The sequence below is a fragment of the Dermacentor silvarum genome, chromosome 9, assembly GCF_013339745.2.
Source record: "Dermacentor silvarum isolate Dsil-2018 chromosome 9, BIME_Dsil_1.4, whole genome shotgun sequence".
Lineage (NCBI taxonomy): Eukaryota > Metazoa > Arthropoda > Arachnida > Ixodida > Ixodidae > Dermacentor > Dermacentor silvarum.
Genome location: NC_051162.1, coordinates 76,839,570 through 76,857,102, shown reverse-complemented (window position 1 = coordinate 76,857,102; position 17,533 = coordinate 76,839,570). Strand labels below are relative to the sequence as shown.

The window sequence follows — 17,533 nt, the reverse complement described above, 5'->3', positions numbered from 1 at the left end:
TTATAGCAATCCTGACCACCAATGCGAGCTTACAACTTCCTGTTTTTTTTCGAGCGTGGGGAGGGGGCAGCATACGCAAGTATTCAGGAATACAATGAGGTTGCTAACCCGCAGCATTTTAAAGCTTGTCTATCCTTTAGTACCTCACTTTATTTTATTTTTTACGGTGCCTTAATTTAAACAAAAGTATTTATGAGAACCACAATGGCTCCAGGCTCGGATTGTCCGCACTTTTAACGAACATACGACTGGGAGAAGTGTCGTAGGAGATAAAAATTGAGAGCCTTCGTAAATCATCACTCCCAAGACACGCAGGTGCCGGGTGTCACATCGCGTCAATACTCGTTACGCGACACGCTAGCACATAGGAATAACCTTTTTTTTTCTTTCAAGGCTGTCACATGTAAATGGCGCTACCGTGGTATGAAGCGTCTGCTATCTAAAGACAATCAGCAGAGCACGCGGTTTTATTTCCAGCCGTTTTCCGCGTAGCTGCTGCCTAGTTCCACTACGAACTCTTTTGAACCTCGTTCCGCGTCACTATCTGACAGCGAGTAAGTTACCTTTAGTTGTTTCAATCTGCGTGATATGTGCCTCTATTTACTGTTTGGTTTTTAATGCGCAATACATTAATGAAGTGATGCTTTCAAATTGCGCTTCCTGCTCCGATGGACAGGCTTGTTGCTGCAGTCGTTTTCAACCTCCTGTCAATATCTAAGCGCCCTTCGATCCACGTCTTGAATGACGAAACGATCAAGTAATGAGTTGCTTTTACCACGCCTACAACGGTGCAAAGAGAGCGGCCCCTGAGTTGCGATGAGTTTGCTCGTAATGAGAATCACTTTGCTTCCTTTTGGTTCTTAACTTCTCCACAAACAGTAATCATCATCTATCTTGCGTGCCTTTCTTGCCTTTAACGCTGCCCGTTCGGCACATTCAAGTCGCAATATTGACGGTGGCACACTTACTACAGCCTTGTGCTACTGAGCACGAGGTCGAGGGTTCGATTACCTCGCGTGGCAATCGCATTTCGAAGAAGGCGATATGCAAAACGCGTTGCCTACTGTGCCCTTTGAGCACGTTAAAAAAAACCGGTGGTCGAACTTGATGCGGAGTCCCTCACTACTGCGTGCCTCAAAACCCACCATGCACTTGTGGGACGCTGAACCCGACAACCTAATTTTTGCTTTTCAGGTCACGAATGGCGTACACGTATGAGTATTACACAGTATTCATGACAGGAGGGTATGACAACTTGGTAGAGTTGAAGAAAATAAAAGCATGCAAGACAGCTGACGGCTACTCTTTGGAGACAGGATCAGCCCCAAATGGTGTAAACTCTTTTAGAGTGATATATGGCGCACGCATTTATGTAGCACGCAATTCAGAGCAGCTCGCACTCCATTGCGGAACTCGCAATTAAGACCCGATTCAGTCCTTAACAGATGAAACACGTACGGCTAGACTATCTGTGAAGCTATATAATAGCTGTACTGTGACGCGCAAATGTCACAATCTATCTATGCTATTTCATTGGCCAAAGTCTTGCCTGATTTGCCCACTTGGTAGCGCGCGACGAATTGAAATCTCTCATCAGGGGCTGCGAACAATTAACAACTAACCTTGCAAAAAACTAGTAAAGGCACTCTTGCATTCAGTTACGTTACCAGCAAAAGCAATATTAGAGCGCTATGCTCCTGAGCATGATCTCTTGGTTCGATGTGACGGCCACGCCGGCCGGATTACAACGCAGGCTGAGAGCAAAAAACGCTCGTGAACGTTTTTGCTTCGGGTCGTCATCATCAGCCTATATTTATGTCCACTGCTGGACGAAGGCCTGTCCCTGTGATCTCCAATTACCCCTGTCTTGCGTTAGCTGATTCCAACTTGCGCCTGTAAATTTCCTAACTTCATCACCCCAACTAGGTTTCTGCCGTCCTCGACTGCGCTTCCCTTCTCTTGGTATCCATTCTGTAACTGTAATGGTCCATCAGTTATCCATCCTACGCATTACGTGGCCTTACCAACTCCATTTTTTCATCTTAATGTCAACTAGAATATCGGCTATCCCCGTTTGCTCTCTGATCCACACCGCTCTCTTCCTGTCTCTTAGCGTTAGGCCTAACAGTTTTTTGTTCGATCGCTCTTTGTGCGGTCGTTAACTTGTTCTCGAGCTTCTTTCTTAACCTCCCAGTTTCTGCCCAATATGTTAGCACCAGCAGAATGCAGTGAGTGTACACTTTTCTTTTCAGCGACAGTGGTAAGCTCCCAGTCAGGATTTGGCAATGCCTGCCGTATGCACTCCAAACCAATTTTATTCGGCTGTAAATTTCACGGTCCCCTGTGAGTATTTGAAATACATAAACGTACTCGTTTACATACTCTAGAGGCTGACTGGCGATACTGAATTCTTGTTTCCTTGCCAGGCTATTGAACATTATGTTTGTCTTCTGCATAATAATCTTCGACCCCACTCTTACACTTTCTCGGTTAAGGTCCGCAATCATTGGCTGTAGTTCGTACCCATTGTTGCTGAATAGGACAATGTCATTGGCAAGCTGAAGGTTGCGGAGATATTCGCCGTTGATCCTCACTCCTAAGTCTTCACAGTCTGAGAGCTTGAATACTTCTTCTAAGCATGCAGTTCATAGCATTGCAGAGGAGAGATTGTGTCTCCTTGCCTGACCCCTTTCTTGATAGGTAACTTTCTACTGTTCTGGTAGAGAACCAAGGTAGCTGTGCAATCCTTGTAGATATTTGCCAAGATATTCACGTATTCCTCCGGTACTTCTTGATTACTCAATGTCTCTATCTGGTATGCTGGTATCTCTACTGAATCAAATGCTTTTATTGCGATAGCAATTATATGGACACTCAAAAGCAGATTTCTGCCGTCGGCGTCACCGTCGCCGTCGCCGTCGCCGTGAGGTTCCGTATGACGTCAATAGAGATGAAATCGTCGCCGCGCGCCGAACGCTGTATGTGCGAGTGAAAGGGCGCGAGGGGCGCGCGCTTTCACGGGGAGTGAACGCACGGCGGAGAACAAACGCGCGTTCTGCGCCGTGCTCGCTTAAGGGCTGCAGAAGTAGGCGTCTCTTTCCTCCTTTACAATCACCATATATGTAGAGCAAACGCGCCTTCTTCCGACGCGCGAGAGGCCGTGGGGGAGGGGGGGAGGAAAGGGAGGTGACGTTTAGCTGCGGCACTAAGTGCCTATTTATATCAGAGGCTCCGGCAACAGTCACCAACGCCGCACGCATTTTGAGCGAACGCGGGCAAAACGCTGACGGCGTCGACAACGTACAGTTCTGCGTGTTGCCGGTGCTGCTGCATGTCCAAGTTTATACAGCTGATAAAGCTAATATCATTACTCCGTATAGCTCTCTACAAATTTGCTATCGCAATTGATGCTTCGCCTTTCAAGTGAACCTGCGACAACTTTTTTCATACTCTATGAAAGCCACATAGAGAGGTTGATTGTACTCCGCAGATTTCTCTATTACCTGATTGATTACATAGATATGAGCCATCGTAGAATATCCCTTCCGCAATTGTATAAAATATTCACCACGATAATTTCCAATAGAACCAGTGCAACACTTTATTTCCGCCAACCAAGAGATCAGGCAGCCTGTTCTCTTGGTTGGCTGAAGTCAAGCGTTGCCCTGATTCTATTGGAAATTATCTTGGCGAATTTTTATACAATACTGAAAGCAAGCTAATGGGTCTATAATTCATCAATTCTTTAACGTCTCCCTTCTTATGTATGAGTGTAATGTTAGCGTTCTACCAGCGCCCTGGTAGACTTGAAGTTGTGAGGCATCGCGTATAAAGGGCCGCAAGCATTTCAAGCATGATACCTCTTCCATCTTTAATTAAATCGACTGTTATTCCATCTTCTCCAGCAGGTTTTCCACTGGTCATAGTCTCTCGAGGCCCTTCTAACTTCATGTCTAGTTAAAGAAGGAGCCTCTGTATCCTGTTCATCACTACTTCGAAGGAAAGTAGCTTGGCTGCTCTGGGCACTGTACATGTCTCGCTGCTCAGATATTTGAAAGGGTGACATTTCCAATAATGCAACCGGCAATATTTCCTAAGTAATTTCACTTTTGCTGGTAAATAAAGGGGGCACACCTTGCCTATCCCGGAGCGCAATTATGCTTGATAAGCATGTGAGTTTTACTTCCATAGAAAAACAAACCGCCATTGTAACGAGAGTTGGAAGTAGGTACACCCACGAATGTAAGTAACTTCAACGAAAATTTAGCAGTACTTTTACTGAGGAAAACACGAAGGCGGTGAATATGAAAAGTACCATGCTTCTGACATTATACGGGAAAGCAAAGTGACACGTATATGGCATACAGCGGAACACGGATATATCGAATCTGAAGGGGATAACCAGAAAGCTCGATATATAAGTAATTTGATACATAAAATAATAGGCCCTGAGGCAAACGGCGGCTTAACGATTGGTGCCTCCGAGGGTCACTAAGTTACCGCACGCAACTCAGAAAAAACAACACACATTTTTTTACGTGTAAAAACGTCGCAGTTTCCGCCGAAACGCGAACCATCGATTGCGATAGCGAATGAGTAGAGAGCTATATGAAGTAAACATAGTAGTTTTATAGGCCGTATTAGCTTGCAAACATTCGCTTACTAACTAAATTAACAAGCATGGTGTGAGCGCACACAGGCAAACATGTACACATCGCACTCGATGACCGCGGACAATCGGTGTCATACGCTGGCGTGAGGAAGTGTGGCGGCAGCCGCGAGCCAAGTAACCGTCGTGCTGCGTCTCGCATCAACGCAAACTGAGCGGCGAGAACGCTGCACGCCGAAAGGTATGAGCCGCCATCGCACCCCAACGCAGATCGCTTTCAATATACGCAGTTGCTGCCAGAGTACCACGCTCCATCCCCCCTCACTCCTCCGCCTCATGCGCGTGACGGAAGACGGCGTGGTTTCTCCCCACTCTCCTCCCTTGCACGCGTGAGATCGAGCCGGCATCGTCTGCTCCCCAGGTGCCTTCCTCCTCCGACTTTCGGTGTCTCCCTTCTCCACGTCATTCTTCCTCCCCTAAAGAACCACTTTTCTGTCCGTGTTGTCGTTTTTATTCATCACGTGGGGCGCTTTTGAAGGTCAAGGGGCCCTTCTCTAGCGCTGTTTTTCGCGAGTCACCTTTCGCAGCGCACGCGCGGAGAAGTGCACTTTGAAGTATTCGGAGTGGCGACGTGATCGATATATGGAATGTGCTGGTGAACGGGCATTCTACATACGCGAGCACCAGCCCTATACATTTGCATGGGATATTCAAGGGGATTTCATAGCTGTTCGATATACACAATCATTTGTTATAAATGGGTTTGATACATCGGGGTTCGACTAAATCTTCTAATTGTAATAACTTTTTAGGATGTCAACAAACGTTTCTAAAGGCGTCGGAATCGTGTTGCAATGTTCCACCATCCTAAAAAGATGAACGGTTTCTCATCTGAACCTATACTCCATTTCACACATCAGGTGCAATGCTGTGGGAGCTGCCGGTCATTAAAATGTATCCCTCCGCGCGTTCCGTCTATGCTTCGCTGTGCGCCAGCAGCGTGTGCTCGTGCGAGCTTCCACGTGAGGCTGTCGCGGCGGGTGGAAAATAAGAAAACAAAGAAAAACAAATGGATCGAAAACAACGTTTTAGCAGCCGTATGTGTACATGGTTTGTTTGTTTCTAAGGGTAAATTCATTTTTTTCGTTCATAACTGAGCTTATATAAAGAGCGATTTAACAAAAATCGGTCAATAAAACACCACGATATTTCTAAGGGCGAACGCAGCCATGCACTGCAAGAAGTATCTCTAGCCTCCACAGCGTTGCACCTGATGTATGAAACGGAGTATACCTGCCCTCACTTTTGAATTTGATAATTCTCTAGGCATAAAAATTAATGCCAACGAACTCTGTTCATCTATGCTGGTATACCAGCCTGTTAACGTTTACACTGTCATGACATTCCAGATATTCAGACTACCTATGGTATCCGGAAAACGGAGGATTATCAACTTGGCAAAAATAGTTCAAGCGTTCTTGATCCTTCTCTGCAGTCAAAGCCAGGTAATTTTCCTGGTTCTTTGCTTAGCAAACTTTATAGAAATGGGTACGTAGACATAGATTACCAACTGAGGATTGCGTGATCCTCATAACACTCAAAACTACCACATATAACAAGTATATGGACGTATTATTCAACATACGTAAACGTAAACACGATAAAAAGATACGATTTCGCCTAGCGCTGTGTCCGCGTCGTCCATCAGTGCCTCGTCCCTTTGCATGCGCTATTAAGTATAAGAAAAAAAATTCATCGACACATCCACTCGGTAAAGATGGCTAACCAGCGAAGCTGAAACGTTCGGCCCCGGTGTTTTCTGCTAGGTTAATCCGGAGGGTTCATTAAAGTATTTCTAAACTATGAGCTTGCACACACGTTCGGCTGCGACAGAGATAACGACGTCACTGGCGGTATGGTATGCCCGCACTCCACCGCTGTTGCTTGCGGTCGATGCCTCGAATTTGCAAGACGGCGTGGTTAGCAGCATTCTCCCGCCTTTACCGCCTTGCGATTCTTAGAAATTGCTTCAAATTTAAATCTGTCTGGTACGCAAGACAATGAATGGCTCATACGCCCGCAAACGCGGCCTTTCCATTACGACGACAGAAGAGAAGTGAAATTCTAAGCTGGAATGATGAGCGGAAATGCAGCCAGCTCTGAAAGAAGACGACGAACGCTGGAGCAGTTACACGAGCACGTGCCGAGCACGAGCACGAGCGCAATTCAAGGGGCGCAAACGAACCAGAAACCAGCTGCGGAAGAAGATGACGGTGCTCGAGCCAATGCTGATGATGATAGTTTTCAGTACACAGGTGAATTTGTATAGCCATATAGGATTTCGCCTAGACATATACAGCTTCGCTCTAGAATTCCCGAAGTAACGGCCTATATAAATCCGTGCTATGGAACAGAATTTTATGTCCAATGTGCACTCAAAACGCTATTTTGCGTGCACGCACGCATACCATTGTTCATGTTTAAAAGCGAACACTCAATGTAAGTAGAGCTCAGAGCATCCTACAAATCAAGTCTATTGGAAGAAAGACCAGATAGCCTGTTAAAGGCCATCACTAATGAGTGGAGTGACCATGGACCACGTACTTATAGACTGTAGTGAAACACCGTTGGTCGTAATACTCGGATATTCAAAGGCTACTGCCTAGCAATCGGGAAGCAAATCTATTCTTTTCATGGAAAATAAGATGTTGACAAACAAGAATGCAGTAAAAAGGCAACAAAATAAATGCGCCTATCTTAACACGACTCTGCCACCACAACGATTTGTGGTGGCAGAGTCGATGGATCCTTTAGGACGACGCCCGTTACGAAGGCAGAGCCCTTGTATTTCAACGCAGTGCGAGACAGCCAGCGAGCACCAACCCGACAAACGATGATGATGATTATGAGGATGCGTTTACACAACGCTCACACGCTATGAAAATGACTAGGTACAATGATATGCACCTATGTGCTAAAAGTATCTTACTACATACAATACCATACATTTGTTATTCCATCTAATGGCAGTAGAACACAGGCCAATAGGCATAAAATACTCTTAAAAGTCCTTAAATCTGAAAAGTCAAACGAATATTTCAAGAAAGAGAGAGCTAGTGGCCCTCCAGAAATATCTGAAAAGGATTAAAATTGCTGGTTATTATCGATTGGAATTTGTATTTCTTTCATTGCCAAAATACATGTGCATTTCTCGTACCTGAGTGGACGTTTCTTTGAATTTAGTGTATATGAAAGCCAACTTTATGTGTCGCATGTCACTTTTGTTGTTACTTCGTTGTCATTCTAATGTGAGCTGAGTACTTTATCATCTGTTTGATCTGATTTGATTTCTGTGTTGCCTCTTCGACATTAATGTAAAAAAAACTATGTTACAAATTCTTTGAGGTACTTTATATTGTGGCACCTTCCTGAAGCCAGCCTGTTGTCTTGGTTGGCTGATGTCAAATGTTGCCCTCATTCTATTGGAAATTGTCTTGGTGAATATTTTATACAATTCAGGAAGGTATATTCTACGATTGATCATATCCATGTCATTAATCAGGTAATAGAGAAATCTGCGGAGTACATTCGACCTCTTTATATGGCTTTCATTGAGTATGAAAACGGATTTGATTCAGTAGAGATACCAGCATACCAGATACAGGCATTGCGTAATCAAGAAGTTCAGGAGGCATACGTGAATATCTTGACAAATATCTACAAGGATTGCACAGCTACCTTGGTTCTCTACAAGAAAAGTAGAAAGTTACCTATCAAGAAAGGGGTCAGGCAAGGAGACACAATCTCTCCAATGCTAATAACTGCATGCTTAGAAGAAGTATTCAAGCTCTTAGACTGGGAAGACTTAGGAGTGAGGATCAACGGCAAATATCTCAGCAACCTTCGGTTTGCAAATGACATTGTCCTATTCAGCAACAATGGGGACGAACTACAGCAAATGATTGAGGACCTTAACCGAGAAATTGCAAGAGGGGTTGAAGATAATTATTGAGAAGGCAAACATAATTTTCAATAGCCTGGCAAGGCAACAAGAATTCAGGATCGCCAGTTAGCCTCTAGAGTCTGTAAAGCAGTACGCTTATCTAGGTCAATTGCTCACATAGGACCCGGATCCTGAGAAAAAAATTTACAGCCGAATAAAATTGGTTTGGAGTGCATACGGCAGGCATTGGCAAATCCTGACTGGGAGCTTGCCACTCTCGTTGAAAAGAAAAGTGTACAATCATTTAATTCTACCGGTGCTAACATATTGGGCAGAAACTTGGAGGTTAATAAAGAAGCCCGAGAACAAGTTAAGGACCGCAGAAAGAGCGATGGAACGAAAAATGTTAGGCCCAACGTTAAGAGACAGGAACAGAGCGGTGTGGGTCAGAGAGCAAACAGGGATAGCCGATATTCTAGTTGACATTAAGAGGAAGAAAATGGAACTGGGCAGGCCATGTAATTCGTAGGACAGATAACCGGTGGACCATTAGAGTTACAGAACGGATACCAAGAGAAGGGAAGCGCAGTCGAGGACGGCAGAAAACTGGGTGGGGTGATGAAGATAGGAAATTTACAGGCGCAAGTTGGAATCAGCTACCGCAAGACAGGGGTAATTGGTGATCGCAGGCAGAGGCCTTTGTCCTGCAGTGGACATAAATATAGACTGATGATGATGTTGCGGCACTGTTTTGAAGTGTGTGGTTTAATTACAGCTAACATAAAATGCTAACCCATTTACTCGAAAGAAACAACGTCGCCGGGAATGACGTGGAGATTTTGCAAGGTCACAGAAATCTGCTCTATTCTTTTCTTTTTCTTGCCTCATTTCCTCTGCTGATTACTATATTGTTAAGCCTACGCAACTTAACCCATCGCAATAGAAATCCCACTTTCCTATAACTCACTGCGTAGTATAATGTGCTGTACTCCATACACTCAGATGCAGCCGCTGCTGTTCTGCCACCTCGATTTTATGTGGGCGCCGATGCTTAACTCTTGGCGTTTCCAAATACGTCCTTGAATGAATACGTATGTTCATTTGGGCGTCGCTGATTTCGAGTGCGTCTCTTCGTTCCCCACAACAGTGTACCCACCCCCTCAACACTTCTTGTGACAATGCTGGAGCTCATGTTTCAATGCGAGTAGCATTCTTACCATAATTCCCCCGTCCTGACCTGCTGCTGATGTCCGCTATCTAACCCCTGAAACGCCACTGTCGCACGCCACACAATAGCGCATGCGCAAGGTTACCCAATACAAAATACAACAGCTGCACGTTGACTCCACTATGACGTTAATCACGACTTTATATAAAACTGGTTACACAGCCTCTATTGCAGTTACGGCATGCACCCGAATAGCGCCTTATCAGCTGACGAGCTATAATGAAGAGAAACGACACCAGGTGAAGATGCCAATCATGATAAGAGGAGACTTTAATGTCGATATATCTATACGCTCAAATGCCTGGCTCCCCAAATTTATGAGAGAGGCTTCCTTTGTTGAAAGGGCCTTAAGAGGCTTTGACCCACAACGTGAACAGCTGGAGTCACTGAAGATGTTTTTATTAGGGAACTGAAATAAAGGACTTAAATACGTATCGTACTTCATTATCCAAGAAGCTGTCAAATACGCTATTGATGACGGACCCAAGGCAATCGAAATAATAGAATGACCCCTACAGGTTGTAAATAAAGGTATCTTCACCAGTAAGGTTTCAGCTGCATTACTTCAACAGCTAATTGTAATAAGGAAGACGGTCATCGTGAGATAGGTTCTATCAGAATATTTTGGGCTATTTATTTATTATTTATTTGCTTATTTATTTGGTACCTGTAGTGGCAATGCGGGTATTACAGGGATTGGTGAGTGTTTAAAGCTATGAAATGCAGAGCTAATGGACAACCATGAAGAAAGAGAGGCTGTTGTGACGTTTGTTTTTCTTCATGGTTGTCTCTTCACACTTCATTGCGTCCTAAACCTGATCCTCGCCCTCACCGTGCAAAATCAGACACTTGAGCAGGTACAAATTGTGAATGTGAATTTTTTTTTCGAACCCATTCAGAACATACTATAAGATAGCACGTCTGGATGACCTTGTTTGCTGTTTGTAAATGCATTGACATTGATGTCGCCGATGTGCGAGTCCTTGGGTGCCAGAGTTAGTTTTTAAGTGTGTGTGCGGTTTCAAATAAAGTTAGTTGCGGGTGAACGCTGTCCTGCATTTTTCCCTTCCTTGTCTCTCGGTCATTCGCACTGCCCCATCAAGACGCTCAACCAGTACCAACTTGCCCGAATGTCGATTCTTCTAAGAAAAACGATGTACTCGAAGCCAGACAGACGGTGTTCTCACACGAATAAGCCAAGTTCTCGAACGAGAAGGAAAGTATAGACAAACAGGAAAATGAAACGCGGGGGAGGGGAGAGAGGGGCACCTGATTGGTTTGACGCAGGTGACAGCAACCGCGCCCGCTTGATGTCAATGATATCACGTGAGCTCCACGCCTCACCGGCATCCGCGCGGTTTGACTCACCAGATATCACCCTCGTAGTAGTGCGAGATCTGACTTCACCAAATCCGCTTATCGCTTGAATTAAGACAGGCCTACTGTAACAAATGTTCCTAAATGTTGTTTGCCGTTTTTGTACCAAAATTGGCTTGTCTAATGAAACGCGCACATAAGGTTTGCTGCGAAGCCATAAAATGGCATAGTGGTATACAGCAGGATCATCTAAGAAAGCTATCGCCGACTTAAAAGCCATCAAAGATAGTTTCTTGCACGTGTATTCTTTATTGTTTAGTTAATTGTTGAGCCTGCCTCGATCTTTCCTTTTGCAGGTCACTTCTGATGACATCAATAATAAAGGTATGATTATTCACAGTAGTTAACAACAAGCCCCTATATTTTTAACCTGGCATCTTTGACAATACATGGTTGCTACGAGGCTGGAGACGAAAGGTGACATCAAGAGTCACCTTCCTAGGCCGTGTTTGACTTAACACGCAATGACGGGCGGCCGCGATTTGCAGTGAGTAATTTATAGTTAAAAAGTGAAGTTCCCCTTAAAATAGGCCCTCATTGCTTGATTTACGTAAGCAGCACAATATTCAAGTCAACAATATCAAGGAAAAATGTTTCCTTGTTGCATATTATAAATGAATGCGCCTTTCTAATAGACTCCGAGTAATACGCAATTATTTGCAAATAAGCTCACTTCAAACAAAAGCGTTCTGGCTGCATCCCAGACAGATTCGTGTTGTAGTTTACTAAGAGAAAAAAGGCACAGTTGCGCCTGAAAGGCGAAGCATCGATTGCGATAGACTATTAATGGACAGCTACACACAGTAGGAAAAGAAGTTTTATTGGTCGTATAAAATGTAAACATAGGCATACTAACTAAATGAACAAGCATGGTGTCACCCGCGCACAAGCAAACATGAACGCATCTCTCTCGATGACCGCGGCAACTCGCTGTTAAAACGCTGGAGTGAGTAAGCGCGGCTACAGGTGCGAGCGGAATGACCTTCGTGCCGCCACTGGCATGAACGCGAACTAAGCCGCGAAAACACAGCGCAAAGCGGACTCTGGCCCCGCAGCAGATGGCTTTCAAGATACAGTGGCCGGGCAGGGCGCTTGAAGTAGAACGCCCCCCTCCCTACCCACCCTCCGGAGGGTTGCGCGCGACTGGAAGACAGAGCGCTTCCTTCCTGCTTCCCTCTCTTGCGTGCGCGAGATTGAGCTGCGATCACCGGCAGGCCCATGCACGCTTTCACTCGCACATACAGCATACGGCGCGCGGCGATGATTTTATCGCCCTTAGGCTTTATACGCAACCTCACGGAGACGACGACGGCGCCGGCAGAAATGCGCCTGGAGTGTCCAAACAATTGCAATCCATATGCGCATTGTCATGTCATGCGCTGTACAGAATATTCGTTTCAGATTGCGGCATATCTGCCCCCTCAGGAAGAATTGTTGGTGGGCATCTTGTACATAGGAAGGATCAAGTACCATGGATTGTAAGTACACTGTTCATGAGTAAATAATTGTAGCGCGTAAACCTTGACTGAAAAATAAAAAGTTCTCGAGGTTGACAAATTAGAAACGCAAATGTAGTAAAAAATTATCCCCCTCAGACAATAATCTCCATGGAGCGCCTGGAATGTTGACCAGCGACACAGCTTTCAAACTATAACGCAATCAATAGGTGGATTATTTGCGCAAGCATTTGTCGAAACACCGATAACTTTAAAGGAAGGTAGAAATGCAGTAAATATATGCAGTATAATCTTAACATTACCTGCCGCGGTGGTTTAGCGGCATGAGGTCACGGGTTTACTCTCTGACCATGGTAACTGTACTTTGATGAGGATGAAACGCAAGAAAGCTTCCTTACTGTGCGCTGGGTGCACGGTAAACAACCACAGGTGGTAAATGGTATTCAGCAGACCACCACTACGGCGTGACTCATTATCATATCATGGTATTGGCACCTTAAATCCACGAATCTAATTAATTTTTATTATTGACATTATTTTTTGTCACGAAAAAAGTCAGCTTAGACAGCGATTTAAGTGAATGTCGCCGTACGCTATGCTAGTGAATTATAACAACTTTTAATATAGTAGAATAAATTTCTTGTGAAGGTTCTTTCAGAAAACGCGTTCAAAATTCCATCAAAATAGCCCAGCCACGGTAATCGGGCAATTTTGGCAGGTGAGCTTTCACCACAAAGGCATGCATGATAAAATGATTCGAAGTACTAATTAGGTAAGTCATTCAGAAAAATACACTGTTTCTTTTTCCTTTGCAAGTTACGCACTTTGTGCTAATTCAAAAATTGAGACCCGTCATCCAAGCACCTTATCACTAGCTCCTGAAATATGAAAAAGCTGACGCTGCTAATTTCTGGCACCTATTGGTATTCGGCCAATGAGCTTAAGAAGACCGATACTTGACTGTCAGAGAGCCCTAATGTAACCTCCCGAGCGGACGGCGGTGACTAACATTAACGTTGGGAGGAGCATGATGAGAGCGTTAATATAAACCACGATCTCCTTATTTCGCTACGTCATGGTAATTTATTTAAACAACTGTACCCTGAAATTAGATTTTGAGAATTTGTGACAGGTTGCACATTAACTAAATTTTCCTGTTATTTTCGCCTTCTGCATCCCTGCTAAGTTGCGTCCCTGTCATGCTTTAGTTATCGAGCAATCAGTGTAGATGCTTGGCGGTAACCGATGTGCCCTAGAAAATCTATAAAATGACGAACAAACACGTTCGGCTCATTTTCTGCCTCTTTACTGCTGCATTAAATCACAGTGCTCCTAACTTGTCTGACTTTTTTTTTCAGGTGCAATTAGGTTTGCCTTTCATGTACAACGCAACCTACAACGTCAGCAAGTTTTGTGGAGGAAGTATAATTTCCGCTAACTTTGTGCTCACTGCAAGCCACTGCATTGCTAAGCAGTAATTATACATATTATTTTCATGCTCCTGCCTGCCACAGCCAACTCTCAACTGTCCACAGAACACAAAGTCTTTATAGCACTTGCTTTCTTTATCTTGATAGTTTTCATAATTCACTGTCATACAGTTTCTAAAGTTTGCATTGTTCTATCATTGTTTCACACATTGTTCAAGTCATTTTATACTCTTTTTCTATTACCTTGCGTTTCATAATACTCAAACCCTCGTTTTCATTATTGCTTTTTCATAATTTTTCTGTTTGTTTTCTCGTGATTTGTAAACTTTTCTCACTCTTGTTTGTTTTTTTTCCCATTTTTTGTATTCTTTTGTAGTTTTTTCCCCTTTTGGCTAATTGTATGCGTGCGCCAATGCTCTGACTTTAGGGTTGTTCCGGGACAGGGTAAATATAGTAATAATTGGTAAGGATGATGATGATAATTAGGATGATGATAAAAATGATTGTTATTGAATGCGACAGTTCAGTTGTCCACCACATAGGCAGCCTGTTCTTTTAACCGTATTTGATATTAGCTCAATGTTTTAATTGTAGCTCTATATGTATCTTTTGAATTACAAAATCTGATAAAATAAGAATGCGACATAATCATTTGATTGGCTAAAATTGGAAAAAGCCCCCACACACGACAAGCAAGGCAGAAAGCAAATTTGGTTCCTCGAACGGCAAAATGTTATTGTCTTCGCTAGATCAATTCAGTTGATACTATTTTGATGTTGTTTGATACGCTAGTTCCTGCATCGAAAAGTACCACCGTATCAATTCATCGACCATGAAACTACTTGCCATCTGCACAAGCCCATGTAATTGTGTAATGTATTTTATTGATGGAAAATTCACGTATTACGCTTATTAGGCGAAGTATATTGCGCGGGTAGGCAAATAAAGCTTTGCTTTAAAATTATGGAGATTACGTATTGTACAAAACCGGCTCTATATTTTGTTGGACTCATATGCAATTGTGCTATCAATATCCCCATATTGACGAGAAAAGAGAGAAACCAAAATGATTTTAACGTAAATAAACGAAAGAAAAAGTCCAAAAGCGAGTGACATATTTAGTGTTCGCGAAAGGTTTTATATGCACGCACACAGCGAAACATAATATTCGCCGTCACAGGCACTTGAAGATGCACTTGCAAAGTAATTTTGCAGCAAGTTATGTGCCAATGTAAACCTTCCGCGCTAAGGGTTCTCTTCTCAAGGACGAATACAACTTCAGTGGAAAACACTCGCTTTAGAATTTGATGTCCAGATTTCTTTCAGCCTTTATAACGCGCAGCGCATGCTTGCATGTTCAGCAAAAGGGCGTAGCGCGGCCCGCGTCAACCTAGTGTTGACCTTCAGTACACAATAAAGTTCGTCACACCATACCGTACCGTGCATCCATTCAAACAACAAAAATAAAAAATCACCTAAAAAAGCACGTCGCTTTATCCGCACAGATAGCACGTAAAATCTGTCAAGCAAACCTTAACAACTCTTACGCAGACAGGGCAATCATCAATAGCTTTCGTTTACCAGCACTGCTCTGTCTCAACGACCCTTCACTGGTCATGGCGTCGGAATGGACATTGCATTGCGCGGGTTGGCTAGGGGTACCAACAGTCCCGAATTTAGCTGGGACAGTCCCGAACACTGAGTAAAAGTCCTAAGTCTCGATTATGGCTCAGTCAGGATGGTCAAATGTCTCGACTTGGGCGTTTTTCTCTATTGAGCAACCATCAATAAAACAGTTTACATTTTATCATTTCTGACCGCTCGCTTGTAGATTTTTCCCTTTTGTCAGCTGTTGCCTTTTCATTAACATGCAAGTGGTTTCGTTTTTCTTGTGGTTCTAGTTCTCTGTAGGCGCTAACCACTTACAGTCCTTTTATCGGTATTGATAGCCGTGTAAGCGAGGCAACTACAACGCATATGTTGTTGTAGCTGGACGCATGGTTGCACTGAAAAAAACAGAGGAACATTGCGACACGTAACGACGGGATCTCTTTGGCAACGACATTCAGCAGATTTATTTCTTCCGAGTAACGCCTGAGACCGCTGGTATCTCGGCGCGCGGATGCGTAGTCATGCGACTATTTTCATATTTCGCGCGTTTTCTATATAACGCGGAAAAAAATAACTACGCAAGGCATAGCACACTGAAAACAACTGAATGCGGTTTTTTCAAACACAATTATTACTTTGCGATCAAAATTTCTGCCATTGATTTTATAATTAAAGATGCGTTTATTATTCTCTTCTAATTAACAGAAGTTAAATTAAAAAAAATAAAACCAGGTGCGGTACCTCACCTCGTATATCCTTTATTTATTTTTAAGAGCCTGGCTAACGTTAGCTGGGACACCCTATATATTATTCAAGTATGTGTCTTGTTGGCACTGCGCTTTATTTCTATTTAACTTGAGCGCTACCAGGCAGCCAAAAACAGGAACCAATTTATTTTGTTTTCTCATCTTCCTATAGACGGATTTACCTTGACGGAGCCGTAATTATCTACAACAGCACGGAAAAACTTCGAGGTGCAAGAGTTGGCATTGCTGCCTTATTCAGCCATCCTTCATTTATAGCTGGAAAACTTGGTCACGACATCGCGTTGGCAAAGGTTAGTTTTCTTCCTCCGTGCCATCGCCGAACTCTTGCATTTCCAATCAATCAAAACATTTTTCATAAAGTCATCGTCTCAGCAATTTCTAATATATTTGTTGATAACTGCTTCGTGCTGCATTTTATTGCAATATCAATTATACTGACACACTACGCAAGTCTTCAAGCTCGTCGTTACTATGCTATCGCCAGGAGAATGACCGGCCCGTGCATCGTATGCTGCGCGCGTGAGGGCAGTTGTGCAAGGATGAGCTGAAAGGGACCGTGGCTTGATGCGCGATGTCTTGCCGCGCACCAACGATTGAATATCACGTGATCAAGCGCGCACTACGGGAGGAAAGTGGCAGCGCATGGCTTTCCGTGCGACTATATATATACATATATATATACAGGGTGTCCCGGCTATCACGCAGCACGATTAAAAAAAAGAGGAACGGCGTTACGCGAAGCCAACCTAGTGCGTATTGTTTCCAGTACAGCGGAGTAGCCGCCAGTAATTTTTTGTTACTGAGATTTAATTAATTAATTGTAATTATTACCTAACTCGAGAAGTACTGTTTTAATTATCAAAGTGACAATGAGAAAGTTGTAGAGCAACATGAAAAACTCCCGATACAGTTTTCTGTTGCTCAATACGTGCTACATAAATGTGTTTATCCGAGTGTGAAAGAAGCCCGCGAATACACGCATAACTGCCGCACGACTGGCCGCTCGAGGCACTTGGAGGAGGAGGAGGAGGAAAAACATTTATTAAGAAAAAGAAAAAAAAAACAAGCAGGCGTCTTCCTGCTTGTGTTGGGAGGTGCCCTCAGTCCAGGG

The 17,533-nt window shown here is 43.8% G+C and overlaps 1 protein-coding gene across 1 annotated transcript in view; it reads left to right on the top strand.

Moving 5' to 3' along the window:
- The first annotated feature begins 447 nt into the window (after window positions 1-447).
- Window positions 448-17,533, top strand: part of LOC119464799 (venom peptide isomerase heavy chain) — a 30,432-nt gene continuing 13,346 nt past the window's right edge. The window contains exons 1-6 of the mRNA XM_037725726.2: window positions 448-554; window positions 6,019-6,114; window positions 11,454-11,481; window positions 12,559-12,635; window positions 13,973-14,088; window positions 16,574-16,712. Coding sequence (XP_037581654.1) covers window positions 6,034-6,114; window positions 11,454-11,481; window positions 12,559-12,635; window positions 13,973-14,088; window positions 16,574-16,712 — 441 coding nt within the window. The 5' untranslated portion in view covers window positions 448-554; window positions 6,019-6,033. The remainder of the gene's footprint in view (window positions 555-6,018; window positions 6,115-11,453; window positions 11,482-12,558; window positions 12,636-13,972; window positions 14,089-16,573; window positions 16,713-17,533) is intronic.